Here is a 20,142-nt window from a genome sequence, read left to right as displayed (position 1 = left end):
ATCAGTGCAGATTTTCACGCTGGTATCCTTGCTCAAACCTTCCCAAGGAAACTCTCTTACCTCACAACCTGCGTTGGGGGGAGGGAATGGACTGTCCGGCTGCATTATGTTGAAGGCAGGTTGGCACAAAGGCAAAGACCCAGGGAAAAACACTTCTGACCTGAACTAAGAGACTAGTCCAGTGAGCCACATCAGGAAATGCATCTCTGCAATAGCCGAGGGAAAGCTAATTGAGTGATGCAAATGAGACTTGGCAGATGTGCTCTTACTGCAGCCAGCTGTTTCCAGTCCCTGGCATGCCTGGCATGAGTTTTACCTGTGCTACAGGATTATTTCCAATTGAAAAGAATGGGCTGTGACACCGTCATTGCTTTAAATCTTTCTCTTTTTGAAATACAGTTACCAGAACTAGTTGCCCTGTTCCCAGGCACTGTTGCTGGTTGCAAGCTCACTCTCTGTTTGGTCGAATATACCCAAAACCCCCAAACCAATCCATCCATCCATCAAATTCCTTTTTGTCTCTGCATTGGTTTGGGGGTTCTTTGCAGCGAGGTTTTGGATGCAGCTGGAGTAACATCTCTTCCAAGAGTCTTGCTTTGGGCCCTGCAGAGCTGTTGTAGAGACTGGTAACAAGGAGATGCTCTCTGTCTAGAGGAAATTCAGAGCCAGAACAAGTGGATATGACAGACAGATGGGGAAGGGGGATCAGAGGCAGGTGGAGGCCTTTGTGAGCAGTTCAGCAAGCAGCATTCACACACTGCATGCTGCCTTGTGTCCTCACCATGTGGAGTGATTCAGAGATGAGCAGAAGGCCTCACCGATTTATGCAGGGAATCTGTTTCCATGGGGAAAAAACCTTTCCGACCTATAAATGTTTGTCCATTCTCAGTGGTGTACGGGCAAGGCCAGCCATTTGCAGAGACAGTAGAGACTGGGAAGGGCACCCTCTGCCCCATTTATGTTTGTCCCAGCGAACTTCTTTCCAAAGAAGATTGGACCTGGTGCTGGTGAGACTCTATAGCTTTTGTCATGCTGCAGCAATGTTTCCATTTGACTCTGCCTCTGGGCCCTCTAAGATGGAGAAAGAGTTGTTTCAGGTTATGTGATTTGGCTGCAGGAAAGCAAATGGCCCGAGTTGAATTGGGAAAAGAAAGCCATTTTGAGAGTACTTGCAAGAATATCCAGTAATATCACACACACGTCAAACAGGTGCCTCTGCTGTTTCTCCTGTGACCTACATATTTTTCATTTTAAGTGGAAACTTACATTGTGGTTTTTGGTTTTTTGTTGTTTTTTGACTGATTACCTTCAATAATGTAATCTTAACTATAACCTTCCCCATCACACACACGCACACACACAAACAAAACCACATATACGTACACACAGGCACAGAGAAAGAGCAAGCACCATCCCATGCTCTCAGTCCATGAATACGCGATGGTGTGTGGAGCACTGGCAGTGTAATAGGATATACTGTTATCAGGAAATTCTTTCCCTAGATTTGGCCTGGCCTGGCCCCTGAGAGAAAATGGAGGGGAAGGGCCCTGGAGTGACCCCACTGCTTGTTAATCGCACTGGCAGCTTGTGAAGGAGATGGAGATTTGAACAGATCATGTTTGGCTGTCTGAGACAGTGAGGAGTGAGATGTGACTTTAAGGCCAGGGTTATGGACCCAGTCCAGAGCGAGTCAGATTTGCAGCAGGGTCCAGTAACACCATCATCCCCAACAACACAGCTGAAGCCCATACTTGGAAGTAACATCTGGGGCGTGTTTGACTCAAGACACTGGTGGCCTGGGTGCAAGGGAAAGCCTCTTTTGCAATTTGCATCTGTTCTTTGACCATCTGCAGTGAGGATTTGTTTGCATGTGGCCATGGTTATTTTTATCTGTTCCTGATTTTGTGATCCCTGAGCACTGTGGCTGTATGCAAGGAGAATGTATGACAAATAGCATTAAATACAGGTAAAGAGGTAGGCAGCTATGGTGAAATCATCACTTATGCCCAAGTGACGTGGGGACAAAAGCCTTGTTGACAGTCAGTAGGACTTCTGCTTCTAAGTCACTTGGGCATCTCTGTAGCAATTGAACCTCCAATTGATTGTATTTGCCATTACTTTGGAGCTCATAGGGATGGGGGGAAAAGAAGAGGTAATGGAGTCAAGTTCACTGCTGGGGAAGATCTGAGTAAGACCCAGGGAAGACTGGGCCATCTTGCAACACGCAGAGGTGTGAGTATATTGCCCAATGAGGAACACTTCAATATTAATAAAAGGCTGTAAAGTAGAATTCAAGTGAGAAAAGAGGGGCATGATAAATGCTCATTTTGCAGTTGAGGAGCAAAGCATAGAGATGGTAAGCTTGCCCAAAGTCTCAAAGGCAGTTTGGCAGAGCAGTGAACTGAAGTCTGCCTTCTTAAATCTCAACTTTTCAAATTAACCTTAATGAAAACAGCAGATCTTCCTTTTGGTGGATACCAAACTAGCCAGCCTACTAGCAGTGGGAAATGATGGCACCAGTCATGTTTGATAACTTTATACTTTGGAACTTTGTTTTGGAGGAGAACATGTCCTTGTTCTGTGGGCATTGAGTGAAAACGCCTCCTGGCCTGTAGTTTGCTTGAAAGGGGTAAGTGCAGTCCTGAGTATTGCTCTTGTCGTTCCTAAAGAGACACAGGTTAATAGAGGGGAAAGCAGAAGAAAGTGGGAGGATGCAGACCCACTTCAGCCCAGCATTTGTAGCCAGGTGCTCTGCTCAGCGGCCCATGGAAAAAGTTGTTTATTGCGAATTCCTTTTTCAGGCTTATGTCCTTGGGTCTGTGAAAGGTGTGCTTTGAAAGCTGCTTGCTGGAAGCATGACTTGATTTCAAAACGTGACTGTGGTGGAGTAGCCACAGAAATACAGGTCCTGGAATTAAAACCCAGCTCCAGCAGGTGACCTGGGAAACAACGCAGGGAGGAAAGATCAGACAGGCCATCAATAACCTGTGCTCTTCCACAGTGGTTGTTGCACACCCGCTCTTTTCAAAAGCAGTGTTTCTGCTGACTTGCATGCTTTTGGGACAGGTCAGAGACTATAAGTCAGATCTTGTGTGGGCATAAAGCAGAGCAGGTCCAGTGATGCTAAATGAGGCTGCACTGATTTATGCTGTTTGAGGAGCTGTCACTGACATATTTGTAGCACTTGCTTTTAACTAACTGGGAAGATTACTTTTGTCTTCTTTGTGAACTGTGGGGCAGGGAAGACTCGGAAACAAATTAGGAATTCAGTACATGAGGAGAATATAATATAAGCAGCTATTCAGCACTGTTGTTTTTGCTTTGTGTGGATCTGACATAAGATACTTTCTATTTGTCTTTATAGAGCCATTGGTAATAATTTCACAGCTGTATTTTCTTTCAAAGCATCTGTAAATTTGTAAAAATGTAATATGCATTTTTTTCCTTGACATGGAGGATATACAAGCATCACCCTTTAAAGGCCATTGGGGAATCTCTGTAGCCAGTATGTACAATACCAGAAGCAGGGGAGTCTGTACCATGGCATCCCAGCAAAGACCCTCAAAGCTGTCTTTTACCAGGGGTAGAAAATAGGCTTTGAGGAATCATCTATGGCCTGTTTCTTGGCTGTGTTTTGGTGTGAGCTGCTGCTTCGGCACATCGCTTAATCCTAGGTGTGAGTCATTTAGGTCTTAGGGCATAGTGTGAGGTTCATGTTACAGATGTCCACAATGAGATTTATTAGCCCAGGGACCTGAATGTTAAAGATGCAGAGCGCTGGAGTGATAGTTGTTCAATGAGTGAGATTTGTTGGTTTACAGCTTCTGCTTCCCTAAATGCTCCTTTGACAGCTTTTTGTCAGTCATCTCATGAGTTTCTCAGGAGGGGAAAAACAGTAACAATCTGTCTTCTTGAGAAGAGAAGCAGGGAGAGAATTTATACACCGATCTCATTATTTTAATTGTAGCATGTTCAAAATCTTGTAAAACATCAGGAGCAATCAAGGCAGCCACTAGGAGCCTTGAAGCAGAGTGGGACAATGAGGAAAAGAGGAAGAATATGTCTTTGTACATAATCCAGCCTGAAATCAAGTAGGCTTTTGAAACCCTCCAGGTCTATGACTACTGAGAAAGGAAGAGCTCTCTCAGGACTGGGCATTAGGCATTTTGGTTCCAGCGCTTCTTGCTTTCAGTCCACTTTGCTTGCCATAGCAAAACCGCAGTCTGGGCTTAAATCCCCCCTCCAAATTTAGGAGGAGCTGAGTTCAAGACTGGTGGGCTGAGCCAGAGTGTGCTCATCTTTGCAGCTCCTATGTGCATGTCCAAGCCGCATGAATAGCTGCTGAGATAAACCAGAGGTGACCTGCAGGGGTGAGCCTGTGGGCTTACAGGGCAGATGTTAACTGATGCAATAGCTGTGTCCCAAATGCTCCCAGCTCAGGCTTTGGCCCTCAGTTCACAAAATATTCCTGATCCTTTTGATCAAGACCCATTAACGTGCGCCTAAGTAATATACAGATGGGCATAAACTTGACAACATACCTAAAATGAAGCAGAGCCTGATCTAGGAGACAAAAAAGAGTGCTTCTTCACGTATCGAGCTGGGGCTTTCTGCTGGTGTGTTTATTTAGCATTACTCCTGAACTGGTGGATCAGATGAAAGCCAGTCAAGTGGAAGAGAGGGCCGTGCTGAAGCAGGCAGGCTCTCCTGATAATTGCAATGCTGTCAGTGTTCTTCCAGTCAGTTAATAGATTTCCCCAGGTCCTCTGTGCCAGGTGAAAATTTCCTTATTAAGGGGAATTTATTCCATTTCCTTTTATCATTTATTGTTGAAGAAGTGGTGAGTGGATGGAGTTCCAAAGATGACAGGGTGGAATTTTAAACAAAAAGCAACAACAAATCAACACTGGAAGCTGAAGTGGAGGCACAAGCAAGGTTTGAGAAATGCTTGTATGGTTTATAAACTGCAAAATGTGGGGGGGACTAGCTTTCTGAGGAAGTGAGCAGCCACTAAATGATTATGGCAGTGTGCACAAGTCTAATTGTCTGGGTTTGAAGCTCTGAAACTTCTGACTGTCATTTTGCAAAGGGGAATGTTAGGAAAAAGGAGAATTGTAGGAGTCTGGAATCATGGCCACTTAATCTTCCCTTGTTTCAGAATTGATTATAAACCAGCAAGGGAGTTTAATCTTTGGAAGACTTTTTGCCCTCTGTTTGAAGAGTAAGTGATGCTCCAGGGGAATGTGATTGGGAATAGCCAGAACTGAGATTTATTTTTTTTTTCCTTCTCTTTTTAGTGCTGGATTTCTGGTGAGCTCTTGGAAGGGTTATTTGCACTCAAGCCTTCAAAAGAGATCAGCCTGATTCTGCTCTTGCTGGCTTTAGTGTCTCCAGCAAGTCTAAAGGGCTGTCTTTGAGCAAAGGCGGTGGGAACAGAATTAGGTCAACGCTGGATCTTAAAAATCATCACCCCTTAACCTCTGTGTGTCTCAGTTTTGCTATCTGTAAGATAAGCATCACCCTACCTACTGTTTGCATGTTTTTTTATATTCTTTGCATGAATCTTGAGACATAAATGCTAAAAATTACCCTTATTAGTAAATGGAAACTACCTAGGTGCAAAGATATGTGTCCAGTACATGCAGAGAGGCAACCTGATTTCCATACCAGTGCGAGGGTTTGCAGCTCTCTGATCCAGTCCCCTTTAAACATGGTGGAGCAATTCTGCTGGCTTACTCTGTGGGCCCCTTCTTCTGGTTGTGCCTTCAAACCCCTGGGAGCTACCTCAGAGGCTTTTGGCAATTTCTCATCTCGTGGCAGATTCTGGTTTGAAGTGCTTGGAAAGCAGCCCTGCTGGGTGTTTGACTCCTGCCGGTTTTCTGTGACAATATTAAATGGCAACCCAGCCCTGTTACATCCCCAGGGCTGGGTTGTCAGTTCTAACCTTTCCTGCCTCGTGGTGAGCTGGGTGCTTTTCCTCCATATTAAGCTGCCTCCATGGCAGTGAGAAATGAGAAAACCCTTCCTGCCTAAGTGCTGCTTGAATAGAGGTTCCCACTGCATCTTTCTTATTAGCCACCTTGAAAGCTACATCTCTTATCTTTTCTTTATCACGCATTGGGAGTAGCAGAGGAAAAAATGCACAGTTTCATTTCCCCTTTAGGTGCTCAGCTTTTCTCTTGCACACCAGTTCTGTACAAAGCTGGTTACCTTTTTGCATGGATTAGTAAGTGTCCTAACCTAATTTAAGTTGCTAGCCCAAGGCAAATGAATCATGTCGCCAAATAATCACTGTTTCTCTTTTACCCGCCCTGCTGGGGGGGATGACGATGACTGATATTGTTATAATGAGATACAAAAAACTGAATTGAAACAAGCTGAAAATGAAGGCAATTTTCTTTCTCTGTCAGTAATCAAATACAGCCAGCTATGTGTGTTTCTGAGGCAGAAGGGAAGGAGAGCAAAGAAGCAAACTGCGCTGAAACAGGCTCATTTTCTTGGGGTTATCAGGTCTGCTCACTTGTACTTAGGGAATGCTGAATCTAGGAGAGAAATCTAGCATGGGTGCGTTCTTCCTAGTAGCCGGTGATGGCTAGCATCTCTTTTGCCAGAGAACTGGCAGTTTTGCTTGCTATGTTTCCTCCTGTAAAACACCTGTCCATGCCTTCAGTTCTGGCATTCACAGTTCATGCAAGAAGTCCTGCCTCTGAGCTGAGATGAGAAAGCAGAAAGGGCTGAGGAGAAGCGGAGGATTTTTGCAGTGGAGGAGTTAGTGCATGGAAACCTACTGCGGTGCTGCAAAGTGGGTCTTACTTTGGGAAGTCTTTCTGCACCCAGAACTAAATCCAAAACCTGGGAAGCACAGCCTTCTGGATTAGGCAGGACTGTTTCCTTCTGACACTAGCAAAGAGCCGGACCTGCTGGAGTAAGAAGGGTGATGTGGTGGAGGGTTGTGGAGAAGATCAAGGGTGTAGGTGGTACTCCTGCCTGGAGTCCCCTGAGGGCAGAGCAGGCTGTTCGTTAGTGGCAGGCTGGGACACAGGGCAGAAGACAGCAGCTACAGTGAGCGTTTCCTTTCTGCAGATACTCACCAGCTGTCTGCTATGCTCTTGTAGGCAGGTGGAGCACTCTGTGCTCTTATTGCAGGGGAAGGAGAGATGGCACTGGGGAATTCATAGAGAAAAAACCCTTACCCAGGGATGTGAACCCAAAAGTTTCTGGTGCCCAGTTTTGCTCTCGGAACAGCTGGTTTGACGCTTCTGTGACTCTCACCTGTTTTACGCTAGCCTGACCTCACCGAGGGCAGCAGACCTGCTCTGTGCCTAAGCCAGAGTGGAAAATCCAATCCAATGACTCTCTCTCATGCTTCAGCTTCCTGACATGTTCCAATAAAGTGGCCTTACCCCTCTCCTCCCACTCAAATAACATAATGCTATTTATTTAAAAATACCATCAAGCGAAGGACATTATTCAAAAGCTCTGATTTAGGAAAATTGCTTGTTTGTTAATCATTTCCTTTTTCCTGATTCAGAGCTTGCTTGCTCATAAAATATTGATTTATTGGGCAGGCAAGGATGCTCTTGGCAATAAAGATGAAAAGCAGAAGTGCTGATAAAAATACATAGGCTTTTTTAAGTTTTTGCAAAAGCTAAGCTTAGAAAAGGTAGCTTAGTTTCTGCCTGTGTCTGTTTCTATCAGGGCTATAGGTTGAGTCAAAACAAAGTGGAACAAAGATAGTGTGGGAGAGAAAAAAGTGGTGGGAATAAAGGGGGAATGGAGAAGATGAAAAAATCAAAAGCAAAGTGGGCAAGAAACTGCAGAGATGGCCAGGGAAAGCAACGGATTTAAAATAAACAGCAAAAACTAGGACTCCTAAAAAGCAAAACCAGGAGAATGAGAACATATGGACGTATTGAGAGACCCTGACTGCAAATATGAAATCTAAAAAGGTGCCCCTACTTTACCCTGTCTATCCCCTTCTCCCTTTTTTTCGTAATGTAAGAAGCAGCACCAATTATATGGAAAATGGATACTTGAGACTGTCAGAAGGAAAAACCTACTTTGCGTGTGAGCCTCTGAAGGTCGTTTCTACTATGTATCTCTGAGGTCAGATGCTTTTTGAAAAGACTGGCCGTTTCTGAAAGTAGGTAGAGCATCCTCAGTAACAGAAAGAAGGCCTTGTTTGGGACAGGTTGTAGTGTTTTGAGGCAAGTTGTCCCCCAGCGTGGCAGAGTTGGGGGACAGTTATGCCTCTGAGCAGCTTGTCCCAGAGCTTCAGGAATTTCATGCCTTTGTGTGGAGCAGGTGGCTGCAATGAGAGGCAGGAGATACGAGTACATACATACTTATTGATCCAGGCCTGTCTGGTGAGGCCTATATTTTAAAATTTAGACTGGGAGGGTGAATGTAAGGGAGAGATTGAGTGTGGGCACGGAGATGTGAGGGATACTGAATCCAAGAAAGGAATCACTGCAGGTCCTCTGTGGAGGCTGTAATGGCAAATGACCATACAGTTATTGTGGATACGGTGACCTTGTACTAGCCTGGTAGAGAATGCTGTGTGGGAGATGATGGACCTCGTCATGAGTCACTCATTCCTGTCTCAAAAATGTAAGGAAAGAAAATGTTTCACTTCCTAGCATCAGTAGTCTTGCTTGTAGACTTTACCTTATAGGTGTTTGTGGGGGGCACCCAGTGTGAAAAAGATCTTCTGTGTATGAGGATTGCATAGCTTAGCTGGGTCTTCTTCCTTTTCTTGCCTTTATGTGCATGATCCTATAGCAACTCTATGCAGTATGGAAGACACAAGCACTCATGTATCTTCTAAGTATTCCTGTAAAGCCTCATGCAGAAGTGTTTTTCTTATTTAATCCCAGTGAAACAGTTCCAGAAGAGACACTGAGGAGAGCCAAACAGATCGGGTTCTCAGACAAACAGATTGGGAAATGCCTGAGGCTGACTGCAGTCCAGTGCCGTCAGCTGAGACTGAGGAAGAATATAATGCCCTGGGTGAAACAGGTACGTGAGAAACATCGCTGTTCGTGGTGGGGGCTTCCAAGAGTGCAAGGAGCAGGAGACCTCTATGTCTTTAGAAACAGCTGAGGTAAACAAAGTGGAACCCCTGGCTCTGTTAACATCCATGGAAGTTTTGACATTGACATTAGAGAACAAATTTCACCCACATAGCTGTTACTTCTGCACTGCAGGCATCAATGTAATGACATGAACATCCCCAAAGAGACACTCAGAATATTCTTGTTCGTATTCTGTGTGGCTGAGGGGGAAACACAGCTATCTGGCTTCAGGAAAAGGCTGAGAATGCTGGCCCACCATGATATGACCATGAAAAATGTAATATGTCATTTCTCTTGGTAGTAACTTTTTACAGGGTAATACTTTATTTGAAGTGTCCTATTGTTATGGGTTCATTTGCTATTCACTGTGATAGCTGGAGTGTAATGAGCTCATCTAGTATTCATGGCAGTGTCATGAGTGCTTTGCTAGGTGTTCTGCTGCTGCATTTAAGGTATGTTGGTATTAAACTGCCACCAGCTGTTTTTTTGTCCTTAAAGGGGAAAAAAAACCCAACCCAAACTACTGAATGTTTCTGAAAGTGCCCATCTGTATCCTCAGGCCTGATTCCAGGTGCCAAATCTCCTTCTGTTCCCCAGCTGCTGTTTTCCTTCTATGTCCTCACCTGGACCACAGAAACGTGCCTTGTCTTGTGTGGTATTCTTTCAGCTGCATATGGCACTGCAGTGCTGGATTGATTTGTGTGCCAAGGTACCCTTAATAAGGTCATTCTACTTACGCCTGCATTTGTGGCTTCAAAGCATATGTTTCTTCTTGAGCCATGAAGTACAAGTTGCAGTATTAGCAACAGTAATGAGCAGCAGACGCTTACATAGTGCTAATGGCGTAAGGTCACATTCTTCATTATTCACAAGGATTTGGATAGCCAGTGGGTATTCCTGAAAATACTTGAAGATTGGATAGATTCTTTTAAATGGTATATCATGTAAAAATTCATGTCAGGACTGCTGCAATATTGTTCCCTGTTCAGTATTCTGTGTAGAAATGTTTCAGCTGTTTATTCAGGGAACTTCAGCAATTGCTGGTGATCTAGATGGACTAGTTACCACGTATAACATGCAATAAGTAGTTGACACAAATAATTTTTGAACAGCCTAGTAGGCAAATTATTCTTCTTGGCTCTCTGGTGACTAATTACATAAGAAATTGTTGAAAACTACATATAAGGGGTGGTTGAAAAATCACTCTTGCTTTGTGTACCATTTAATTATCAAAGCACGAGTTATATTGTAACATGAATACGTAGTACTTGCACTGCTGGCTGCTACTTGGGATGATCTCAAAGTGGTACTGTGTGTATGTTTGTATTCAATGAGGGAGTAAGATGAGGTCAAGAGCATAGTGTGAAGATCCCAGACAGTGCAGCTAAAGAGGATGGGAGACCTGGAGGAACGGAGATCTGTGTAATTAATGCTGCCAAACTAACTAGAGAATGAGGGCCTCAGCAAGAAGGGATGGATGGGGAAAGTTCCTGGACTGTGGAGGTGTTTTATCAAAGAGGTGCAGAGCTAAAACTGCAGTTTAGAAAGACATGGTAGACTCTTCTGTTGATTGAACTGTAAGGTCTGGGGGGAAGGCCAGGCATAGGCTGTTTTGCCAGCATATGGCAGTTCAGATCACCTCCTTTTGAGGAAAGACTTGATGGGAAAATAATAGGACAGATATAGGAGTGGGAAAGGAAAGAGGGAAAAGAAAACCCCCAAAATACCTGCATGTAAGAAGGATCTTGCACTGTCCAGGTCACAATCCCTCCTCTTCTTCTCTGTACAGATCGACACACTGGCAGCAGAATACCCAGCAGTAACTAATTACCTCTACATCACGTACAATGGGCAGGTAGGCACACTCGGAAACAACAGTCTCCTTGCTGTCTAGTTTGATCTCTTTCCCCTATGCTGTGTTATTTCTGGAGATCTTGCAGATGTCTCAGTCTCTGTAGCAATTATTTTGGATGGTGTTACATATAATCCCCTTACAGCAGGCCTGGAACTTTCTCTTGCTCAAATACTGATCCAGTGCATTTAGCGTTAATGTCCCTATGTTGTTATGATCCTGTCCTATATCACCTGTACTTGCATCCTCTGTGCATAGGTCAGGTGCTGGGTGTGCAGAACTCATGTTTCACTTATCTCATCCTAGCATTCATTTTTCTGTGAAACTCCTTGGGCTGCTTGAATAGCCAAAGCAGAGGTGCTGCATCTCCTTTGGTTTGGGTGCAGCACCACTAATTCCAGTAGAGTTGCACTTGATTTACACTGCAGTAAACGAGATCTGACTTGAGCCCTGAAGGATCAGACTGTTGGATACGGGCTGAGCACCAGAAACTGTTTATTCTGAAAAGCATGGAGTTAGGTGCTGTGGAGTAGAGATCCTAATGACTTTTCTCCTTCCCTTCTCAGGAACATGATGTAAAATTTGATGACTGTGGAGTGATGGTGTTGGGCTGTGGACCGTATCACATAGGTAAATCTTTCTTACAACTCCTCTATTCTCCTTGCACCCTCGAGCCTTCTTTGGATATTCTTGTGGTTCATTTGTTCCTCTTCTCATGTGGTGACAAAACCCTCCAGAGCACAGTGCACAGGACATCAATTCCTAACACAAGGTTTGCCTTTTACACTTGCTTGGAGACTTCATTTCACGCCCTGGAAAAAACATGAGTATTTTATTACTTTTCACTTGAAACTGAAGAGCATGTCATTTAGTTGTGATTTCCACAAAGTTTTTTTTAACCTTACTTTTTCACATGTTAAGGCCTTGAGAACCCAATACCTTGTATAGAAGTTTGTTGCTGCAACACCTATCTTATATGTTTACTGCCAGCTCATGACTATGTTCTTATATACTAATCATTTTACTACTGTAAGTATAGGTGACTATGAAAATATTTAAAAATCTTCAGCTACTTTTGTATAAGCAGTTCTCTGTATGCTGTTTTTTCAGCCCACTCAAATGATTATGCAGCATAAGAGTTTCCTCGTGGCTATGAGTATTGGGTAGATAGACTGCTTAATTCTGTATGTGATGACTTTCACTTTTTCTTTTCATGGATCCTTCCAAATAGCTTGCAATTATTGACAAGAAAAAAATTGCTTGTTATTCAGAAATATTTTTGCTCTGCATCTCGCAAGTAGCGGTGATGGTTTTTGAAAGCTGAAATTCAAAACTGCATCCATTTGTTTTGCTTGGATGAGCAGATCACGTGCTACACTCCTGTTGCTGTTTGTAGGATGTGTCTTTTTGAACTCAGTTTCCAGTATGAATGTTGAGATGAGTGAAATGTGGAGGAATGCTCCATGATTATGCTTATTTTTTGTGAACGCTTCTGCCAGTCAACATGCTGTGTAGGATGGTTACAAAAAATGAATATAAAAAGGATGGCAGTGTTGTTTAGTAATTTGATCGAATATATGTGAATACGTCTTGCATCGTTCACCTGAAACTCCTAATTGTTTAGGTTAGCCATATGGTCTGAGCTTGGTCTTACCTGTTCTGTAGCTTTGATTAGATCAGGGCAATCTTTGGAAGAGACTGCAACTTAATAAAGGCTGCTAAATGAAACCATTACTTGCACCTCAAAAAGACGTTTTTCTAGGTCCAATAGCCAAGTTGATTTATTTTTATTTTCTTTTGTTATCCTTTGAAGGCAAGTAAGCAGCATGCTTTTCCCCTATGCCTTCAGAATTGTAATCATAATTCAGTGGGATCAACTTAGTGTTCCCTGTGGATGTACATTTACAAAACAGGAACAGGTCAGAAACGGCTAAATGATTTGGATGGAAGTTAAACATGTGAAGTTACCTTTTTTCTTTTTCTTTTTCTTTTTTTTTAACCAAGGTTATTCTTCCCTTGTTGAAAACTGACTTTTAGCTTAAAAAAAAAAACACCCTACTTCTGTTTGAAAATATTTTGAAATATATTACAGTCAAGTCTTGACAATGTTGACAATTTTGCAAAGAAATAAAATTATTTGGGTGTAGTGTAAGGTCATTTAATAAGTCATGCTATATTCTGCATTTAAAAAGAAAATTATCCAAACTGAATTTTCTTGTTCTTTCTTATTAACTAATATGCCAAATAGAAACATGATGTGAATTGGTACAGTTGCACACTCTTGAACTTCAGAGCATGCTTTGATGTACCTTTTCATTCACACGTAAAGGCCTCTGGCTCACAGAGAGCCTGAGCTGCAGCGTGTGACCTGTGCTCTGTGGCGGTATTGCTCAGATATTCAAGGCAATGCTTGCTCTTCTCTTGCTGCCAGGAGGGTACCTCCTGTCCTGGGAGGGGGTTTTGTTTGTGTGAAAGTCAGCCCTGCAAGCAGTATTAATAAGCTATTCCACCAAGCATGTGGACCAGCAGAGTGCTCTGTAAATTTTATGGTGTGCACGTAGGTATAATGTGATTGAAACCTGAAAGTGAGTTCAAAAACATGCCTGTATTGATGTAGTAATTATCTTCTGTGGAGCCGTGGCTGGTTATGTTACAAAAGCCATTACTAGTGTTACTAATTATTTGCTATCTTCCCTTTTCCGACTGTTTGGACATGACCATTACTGGATGTGGCTGCAGTATACTTACAAGTGTTCACCTGTTTTCCCAGGTAGTATCTAAAGCAGTCAGATGGGGACTCCAGATGACCATTGTGTCTCAAATTTGAGGTTTCTTATGTCTATAAGAATACCTGAATAATGGAAGTGGAATACAAAAAATGAACGAGCATCTGGTGAACCTTCTGGGAAACATCCAGTTTCAGATTTGATTTCCTTCTCTTTTCTGTGGGGTTTTAGCTGAGACGTAGGCATGTTTTGAGGTTCCTGTTTGACAGAAGCAGGGAAATAAATAGTGTGCCTGTCAGTGAGTGACCTGTGACAGCCATCTGTTTGTGACTAGGAGGCAGCAATTAAGCACAATGTAAATTTCCAATATATCGTGTCACACAATTATATATAAAAATAATGATATCAGTGGTTAATGATCATGTAATGACCATGAACACATCATGATGAGGCCAAGGTTTTCTTGTAGACTGTAAGCGTAACCATTTAATGATGGTTTTTAGTGTGCATCATTCTCTGTTTATGGTACTCCTCTTAGATGTTTGAGCTTAGAAATTTATGGGACAGTAGCTGTTAGCACAAGTTTGGACACCAGCATTGCCTGAAGCCTGCAGCGTTGCCCAAGTGCCAAGTCCTCCAGCTTGCCCAAGGCCAAGCACGAAGTCCTGGTGCTCACCTGAGCACCAGGTGATTCCCTCTTTCCTTTAGAGGTGGCCACAGTACTTACTCAAGACAGTAGGATGTACTTGCCCCACAGTGTTGCCTAGTCACTGTGGCCTTTAAACCAAGACAAAAGGATCACAGAGTGGCTCTAAAAGTGTTGTTCTATTGATTTTTCGTATCTAGAGTCAGTGCACAGGAAGATCGAACCCACTGAATTGTAATTTTTCTGTTGTTAGGTTAGCCACACTCTGCTCTTCTGGAAGGTAAAAACCACTTCAATCTTCTGGTTTTTAAACCATATCTGTACAAATGCTTCGTGTTTCCTCGAGTAAACAGAGCTGTCTCATAATAATGGGCACTCAGTTTGGTCACCTCTAAGCTTCTGCCTCTTAAGTTCATCTCAAAGTGTGTTGGTTGGGAGGCAGTAGTAGCTGGCTGGGCAGCAAGAGCAGGCATGAGTGTTTATGCGTGCAGGATGACAGATGTGTTAGAGGCCTGTCACTCCTGAGCAGCTGAGCCAACTTACCTGTTGTGCTTGGAGGCTCACGTTTGTGGATGATTAGTTTCCATGGGAGGACAATTAGATTTCTTGCTCTGAGCTGACAGGAGGCAATGATTTTTTTTTTTTTTTCTTTTTTAAGCTTGAGTGCTGAGAACGTTTGTTTATGTTTTGTTCTCTGCATCCTTCCTTTCCTTGCCCACTTTTCTGTCTCCTGGCAGGCAGCAGCGTGGAGTTTGATTGGTGTGCTGTCTCCAGTATCCGCACGCTGCGTCAGCTTGGCAACAAGACCGTTGTAGTGAATTGCAACCCGGAGACGGTGAGCACAGATTTTGACGAGTGTGACAGACTGTACTTTGAGGAGCTGTCATTGGAAAGGATCCTAGACATCTACCACTATGAGGTAAAGAAAAGCAGAAGTAGCAACAAAAAGCCATGAAGCAGACCAAACTTTTCAAAATTCATGTCACTAGCTTGCTTTGGCAGAGCAGCTGGGGGTGAAGGGGGAGAGCTTGCTAGCAAAAGCTGTTTGGTTTGGATCCCGATGTTGCATTTTACACATCGTTGATGTTCCTAGCAGACTGCTCAATAATGAATGCCAAATAAATATTAAATTATTTTGCAAGATGCCATATTGTGCAATATTTACAAGCAGATTTAATTTGCTACACAGTCATTTATTGCACAAATTGTTTTGCCCTTGCAGTGCTGAGCTTTAGCACTTAAGCATATCCTTGACTTTAAGCACAAGTACTCCCCCTGAAGCAGCAGAACAAGTTATGTGCATAACACTAATGTGCTCAAGAACTTGCAGTCTTGGCTTTACAATATAGTGGCAATGTGGTGGATGTGGTCCAGCAGGCAGGTCAGGAAGGGGCACTGGAATTGCCATCAAACCAAAACATGTTCCAGCTCCTGATCCAGACATTGCACTTGTCTGTCAGGAGTTTTCAAGTGCTCAGAAGTGCTGATACTAAGAGATGGAGAGGAGTCCCAGACAGATTTTGTAATGGAAGGATATATAATGTAAACAGTTGGTCCCAATATGGCAAATGTTGATTTCTAACTGGGAACACACTCAGCTTGGATTTGTGTCTGAGGCTTTCAAAGATGCTTACAGGAACTTAATCTCCCTTGAAACTCAGTGTGAATTCTGAAATTCAGAAACTTTGCAGAACCCAAGTCATGTTAAACTTAGGATTTTTCTTGGCTCTTTTTTCCCAGTATGTGACAATTTGGGCTCATCTCCTTTGTGAATGGGTGCAAGTTTCCAAAATGGTTTTATAACCTGGCTACGTTTTGACCGTTCCCAAATTTGGAACCAAGAAAGAGCACATCAGAACTCAAGTCCTAGTCTCTAGGCTCTGTTCTTAAACCATTTGCAAAATACTGTTTAGGACCATTTTTCAATTGCATTTTCATATTTTCCTGTTTTTACATGTTGTTTTACCTCCTCTTTAAATTTTCGTAAAAACCAGAGACTGTTATTGGAAAGCATAGATTTAGGACAGGCCAAAAGACTCCGGTGGCTCTCTGGAGTCTTAAAGGCTGCTTTTTGAATGTTTTAGGATTATCCATGAGGCTCAGCTCTATAAATATTGAACTCTTGTTTACTTAAGCAAAACTGAACTTCTGAACTTGGGGCGTGGAGGAGACTGGTGTGACAGTTTGTCAGACAAATAACACTGATGAAACACAGCATCTAATTACTGCAGGATCAAAAAGAAGGTAGAGATAGGTGATGAGGGAGCAACTACTCATTTAAATACGTAGTGCTAGTAATTAGCAAGTTGGGTAAGAAAAATATGTGAAAAGAATAATGCATACATATTGAAACTTGCATTATCCTGCTTGTCACAGCAGGGCTTGGTGAGTTTGATGAGAGGCGTTGCAGATCTCAAGGTCTAATAACAGCATCCTGTGGTACCCACAGCTGAAGGGGAAGCACACTCTTGGCAATTTCCCCAGCTCAGCCAGCCATGCTCATCAGCTGGACTGTGCTTTTGCTTCTGGGCATGTTTTTTGCCTGTCCTGCTTGTGAAGTAAACTAAAAAGTGATCGTGAGAGGAGAGAGGGCAGGGAGGAGGCAGCAGGAGCTGAGGTAGTGGGAATAAAAAGGGAGAGAAGAGAGATGTTGGGACTTTGCAGAGTATGGGTATGAAAACAACCAATCTGATGTTTGCTCTGGGGGCGTTAAAGCCATCAGGGTCTGAGCCTAAACATCCAAAGTTAGAGTTGTGCTGTCTAATAAATCTTGAGATGAATAATAACTAGTGACAAAAGGGAATGGTATCATTATGCCTAATTTGCAAGTAGGGAAACTGAGCCTCTGAAGAGTAAAGAGACTGCACAGCCTCATGCAAAAGCGCATAGGCAGACCTGGGGACAGATTTCAGACCTCCAGCAGAGTGTAGTCTAAAATATATTATTTGCTATGTGTCATTTTTTTTAAAAATGAGTGAGCCAAATGCTAATATTCCATTAACAGAATACTTCCTCAGGCAAATGCAGTTGGAAGTCAGTCCCTAAGGAAACAATCAAGTTAAAAATTCAGAATCTGATTCTGAGATCCCTCACCAATCCTGCAGATAATCATCTCTCCCAGCTTCATATACAAAGCATGAATAGTGGCATGATCTTTTAAACTCTCCTGCTCGTTAGCCTCCTCTGTGTTCTAGTGGACAATGAAGAGTGGCAAATACTCTGAAAAGTCCTGGATCATCGGCAAACTGTAGGTAAAACCATCAGCAAAAAATGGACACAACCTTTTGCCCTCAGTAGAGATGATATATCAACTCCCTAAACATTGTTAAGATTAGCAGCAAACCTTGGACTATTAAGCTCAGCTAAATAGGTGCACTGACTTTTCCCAGTTTTTCTGGTTAGACAAATTAGGCTGCATTGAGGAGCGAGGTTACCGAGACTGAGGAGCCTGGAATCTGCCTACCAAGAGCTGCTCACAGCTTCACATTGTCCTATCCCAGGGATGTAATCAACTGTCCCTTCTCTTTCTTTCCCTTGTGTTCCCTTTTACCTCTCCATCTCCAGTCAACATTCACAGCTGCTCTGACTCTCCGGAGACTGAGCTCTGCACAATAGAGCTGTGCTTTGGAGGGAAGTTTAATTTACTGTGAATGTGCAAAGTTAGGTGGTAGTCTGTGAGGACAATAATTAAAAAAAAAAAACAAAAACCAACCTTCTCTCAGATTTATTGGCTTTTTGTTTCCAGAGATGTTCCCTTTTTATTTTAATATCTATCTGCTTGAGGGCCTCTTCTGATTCTTTTTCCGTTCCTAGGATCATTCTGAAACAATTCATAAAACCAAAGGAGGCTCTTAGGTACAATTTTAATGGTCTAATTTGTTTTCAAACTCAGGGAAAAAGAAAACCCAACTCTATTACTAATGACATAAAAGCAAGGTAGTAATAAAAAGAGTGATTTTTGTTATAAAGGGGAAAATAATTCTCTCTAGGCTTCTTTAACTAGATTATGTATAGCATATATTTTAAAGAGATCTAATGGCAAGGATGTTATTCATTTTCTTTATAATTAAAATATGGCTGATGACAAACGGATATGCAGTGGAGTCCATTTCTGTCTGCCCACGTTTCTCAGTGGAGCAGTCCTGTTCCCTAGCGGAACAGGCTAGCGGTGGGCTGCTCTTTGGGTGAAAGCATGCTTTGGGATATAACATCAGAATTTTAAAGGAAGAAGTAAGCAGCAGCTGAGTCTTAATTTATGGTTCTTTTTGAGGAAAAATGAGTATATGATTCTTTGCTCTATGCTTGAATAAGCCATCTCCTCTGTCTTCTTGGGGCTGGAGTCCCTAACGCCATCCAAACTTTGATGGGGGCAGTATTTGGATTTTAGAGGCTCAGTGACTAGAATTGTTTTAAAGGAAGAAATAAGTGGCAGCTGAAGAGAAGCTCTTAGCTGGGACATGCACATTTCAAATATGTTGAGGATAGATTAAGATGTTGGTTGACCTTGGCAGCAAAGCTAAGTTGACTTGCTATCAAACAGGAACCATTCCAAGCTGCAAGAAGGGGTTTGCTTTATCCACTGTCTGGTTCTTGTCCATGTGGGATGATAAGGGATCCGGGGACTAGAGCTAAGTACTGTATTTTGGATGGGTCTGGAAGCAGTAAGGAACAGATTTTTCTTCTGAGTTGGAGATGGTGAGCTCTGATGACATGAGACAACCTCATGTGGGCACAAAACAGTCTCTGTCCTTGCTCCACCCTCTACTAATGAGGCATTTTTCACTCCCTGTCCTAAGCTCTTTCAGACAGTTGCTGTTGGCCAGCAGCAGCATGTCATCCCATAAGTGACTGCATGGTAGAAAGGAAAAAATATTATCTCCAGCACTGTATATTAGCAGCAAATAATAATCTTGTAGACCTTGGGGTAATAAGTGCTGCTTAAATGCCAGACTTTTTTAGTGACTTTTTATTATGGTAGCAAATCAACGACTTGAAAGTTGAGCCAGGTTTGTACTGGCATTTATCATCTGTTTTTTCTCAGTCACTTCTAGTCCATCCTGCTCTCAGCTTACAGATCTGCCACTGTAAATCCCTTTAAATCCCTCATTAAGAAGTTCCTCTTCCAGGAAGGCCAGTGGGGCTAACCTTCTTCAGGAAAAACACACTTGTTAATTAAAAGAACATTGATACTCTAAAAGATAGACCCAAACCGTGGATCACTTGATTTATGTTTCTCATTTGTTAGAGGTGGGTAAAACACGTTTGGTTCAAAAGAGCCCTTCACTACAGCTGTACTGTGGGCCTGATTCTCCTTTGGGCAAAGTTTCACCAGCTTTAATTTGGAAGTAAAGTGCCCATTATTTAATTACCCTCAATTATTACACAATCTAAACGTAATTCATATCCTCATAATTGTTGCAGGTACTCTAAGGCCTTTTTTTTACTATTGAAAATTTTCACACCAGACTCAATTGTACTTGAAAGCATTGAGGGTTCTATGTAAAAAAATTGCCCGTATTTGCACCTGAAGAAGGATGTGTGTTTGCAAGTGAGCTCACCTGTCTCTTGTTATTTGTCATTTATTATTTCCTCACTTAAAATGTTGTGGTCGCCCAGTGATGAACATGAAATGTGCCGCTGTGGCTGGAGGATGCTGTGCCACCTGTCCTGCCTCATCTGCTTCTGGAATTGAAGCACTTGCAAATAACTGGAGTAGAAATGAGCATATACAACAGTTTGGCTGAAACACTTGTTACTATCGAATGCGCTACCAGAAAAGAGGAGCTAGTCAGGAATAATGAGGATGAGATAAAATAACGGGCTAGGTGTATCCAGAGTAGTTCA

At 42.7% G+C, this 20,142-nt stretch overlaps 1 protein-coding gene across 1 annotated transcript in view; it reads left to right on the top strand.

Moving 5' to 3' along the window:
• CPS1 (carbamoyl-phosphate synthase 1) overlaps positions 1–20,142 on the top strand; it is a 190,925-nt gene that overhangs the window by 144,484 nt on the left and 26,299 nt on the right. The window contains exons 27-30 of the mRNA XM_087732304.1: positions 8,877–9,018; positions 10,864–10,929; positions 11,493–11,556; positions 15,036–15,217. Of these exons, the coding sequence (XP_087588430.1) occupies positions 8,877–9,018; positions 10,864–10,929; positions 11,493–11,556; positions 15,036–15,217 (454 nt within the window). The remainder of the gene's footprint in view (positions 1–8,876; positions 9,019–10,863; positions 10,930–11,492; positions 11,557–15,035; positions 15,218–20,142) is intronic.

The sequence above is a fragment of the Nipponia nippon genome, unplaced genomic scaffold, assembly GCF_047370975.1.
Source record: "Nipponia nippon isolate SJK-2023a ecotype South Korea unplaced genomic scaffold, ASM4737097v1 scaffold_5, whole genome shotgun sequence".
Lineage (NCBI taxonomy): Eukaryota > Metazoa > Chordata > Aves > Pelecaniformes > Threskiornithidae > Nipponia > Nipponia nippon.
This window is presented reverse-complemented; position numbering and strand designations above follow the sequence as displayed.